Source organism: Trichoderma gamsii (genome assembly GCF_001481775.2).
Source record: "Trichoderma gamsii strain T6085 chromosome Unknown Scaffold_107.2, whole genome shotgun sequence".
NCBI classification, from domain to species: Eukaryota; Fungi; Ascomycota; class Sordariomycetes; order Hypocreales; family Hypocreaceae; genus Trichoderma; species Trichoderma gamsii.
This window is the reverse complement of record NW_020171444.1, coordinates 10962-12824: the sequence shown is the minus strand read 5'-3', so window position 1 is coordinate 12824 and position 1863 is coordinate 10962. Positions and strand designations below refer to the sequence as shown.

The window sequence follows — 1863 nt, the reverse complement described above, 5'->3', positions numbered from 1 at the left end:
CTTTTCATAAACAATATATATAGCTCTCTTATCACTGAGGCTACAGTTTTCGCCTTTAGGCAGCTCTTAGTATAAGCTATATTTTAAGGCAATTATAAAAGCTACCCCTGGGGGAAGCTTTTATTTAATTAGGGGCAGCTTACTATATTTTAAGCTATTTTTTTTAACTTAGCTGTAGGCCTTTTGTTTAGAAAAGGCCTTACGATCGACTGTACCGGTATAGACATTGCTTTTTCTCCCACGCCGCCAGAAGACACGTAGAATATTCACCTTAAGAATCTTACTCTTCTTAATGCTGACCCTGAGATTAGAGGCTGGCCTTGGCTCGTTGAGGTAATACGAGATGCTTTTCAGATTATGTCTTTTAGAATGGAGAACTGTATAGGGAAGGATAACAGAGACCTGCTAAAGCGCTGAGGATAGAGATGCTTCTTTATAATCCAAATAGACAACTTTTTGAAGCTACTAATTTCGAAGATTTTAACCATATACCAAAGCTTTTAAGAAAGAGAGCCAGCGAAAATATATGGCAAACTGCTTAAAAATATAAATTTACCACCTTTACAGCCTAGCCACTTATATTTATCCTTCATAACTCCAGCCTAATGCTCGAGCTCCTATTGCGTCAAATAACGACCTGTTCTTTCCCTCTGCCCTAACCGCATCCACAATCTCCCTCCTACCATCCGATCGCAGTGCCCGCTCTTCTGTCATAAGAGGAACAACAACATCCCGGATTAGTATGCAAATCCCTTTCACCACTTCGCTTTTAATTTCCTCCCTCCCTTGCCTTTCCACTAGCAAAACACTTCCAATCGCTGGGCTATTTATCCAGTTACGTATGCCCTCCCATTTCCCATCTCTCGCCGTAGCCCGGGGTAAAAGGAGTCGCGCCATCTCATTCTCGAGCCCGGTCTCGTCCTTACCACCGCGGTCATATACTTTCATAACCCACTCGAACCCCAGCACCCCGGGTATATCCAGTGGATCATCGCCTTCAAGTCGAAAAAGCGGATGCGCCCGTGGAACCGCAACCGACATCATATCACCCAAGCCCCGCGCCACTCGATCATGCCTGCAGTTGATCCGCCACCCCGTCGTCTTGCCGGCCCTGCTTTCTGCTATCACTCGCTGTGCGAGCATTGTCTCCGCTCCAATCCCGTCTATCATGCTGCCATTAGTCTCGATGTAATAGCCCAAAAAGTCGATGGCGTCTCGGTAGGCCGTTAGCGTCACGTCTTTTATACGCCGCGGATCAAAAGCACTGCCTTCCTTCACAACAATAACCATCGGCCCTTTAAAGATTGTCTCCCCCCACGTGTCCCCAATGAGTGTCGGCTGCGTACCATGCACCGTCTGGTTGGTCGTGAGATTGGTGACGGGAACGTCCGGATCCAGGTACCAGATGTTAATGGTATCTGCGTTCTCCTTTCTCCCGCGAAGCCTATTGCCACGAACGAAGTGCAGCCCACGTCCGATGTAGCCCCGAGTCCCTGGAACGTTAAGAAGCCGGTCGAGGTCGGGATGGAGATATCCCTCCTGCTCGTATTCATCTGCCTTTGAACCAACCCACACAAGTCTCGGTTTCGTTTCGCTCATCGGGAAATATATGGCAAGGTAGTGATTAGGCGACGGACGGGCTGCAAATCCATCAGCCGAAACCTTCTTAAAGCTTCCGCATAAAAGTCGATGTGTCCGCCAATCAGTCTGCTGGCACTCAATAGAGCAATACGCAGCTGAGCGGCACTTTATACAAAGCCGTGTGTCTAACGAGCCGCATATTGTACATGGCATATCGAGATCCATAGTGATTGGGGTAAGTAGTATGTGTATGAATATGTTAGAATTATGGGAAAGGTTGGC

At 47.4% G+C, this 1863-nt stretch overlaps 1 protein-coding gene across 1 annotated transcript; it reads right to left on the bottom strand.

Moving 5' to 3' along the window:
* Window positions 1-582: 582 nt before the first annotated feature.
* Window positions 583-1599, bottom strand: TGAM01_v211147 (hypothetical protein; the record flags this gene model as incomplete). The annotated part of the gene is made up of 1 exon (XM_018802037.2): window positions 583-1599. One exon carries the CDS (start codon window positions 1597-1599, stop codon window positions 583-585), a length of 1017 nt encoding a protein of 338 aa, XP_018664862.2.
* Window positions 1600-1863: the final 264 nt, after the last annotated feature.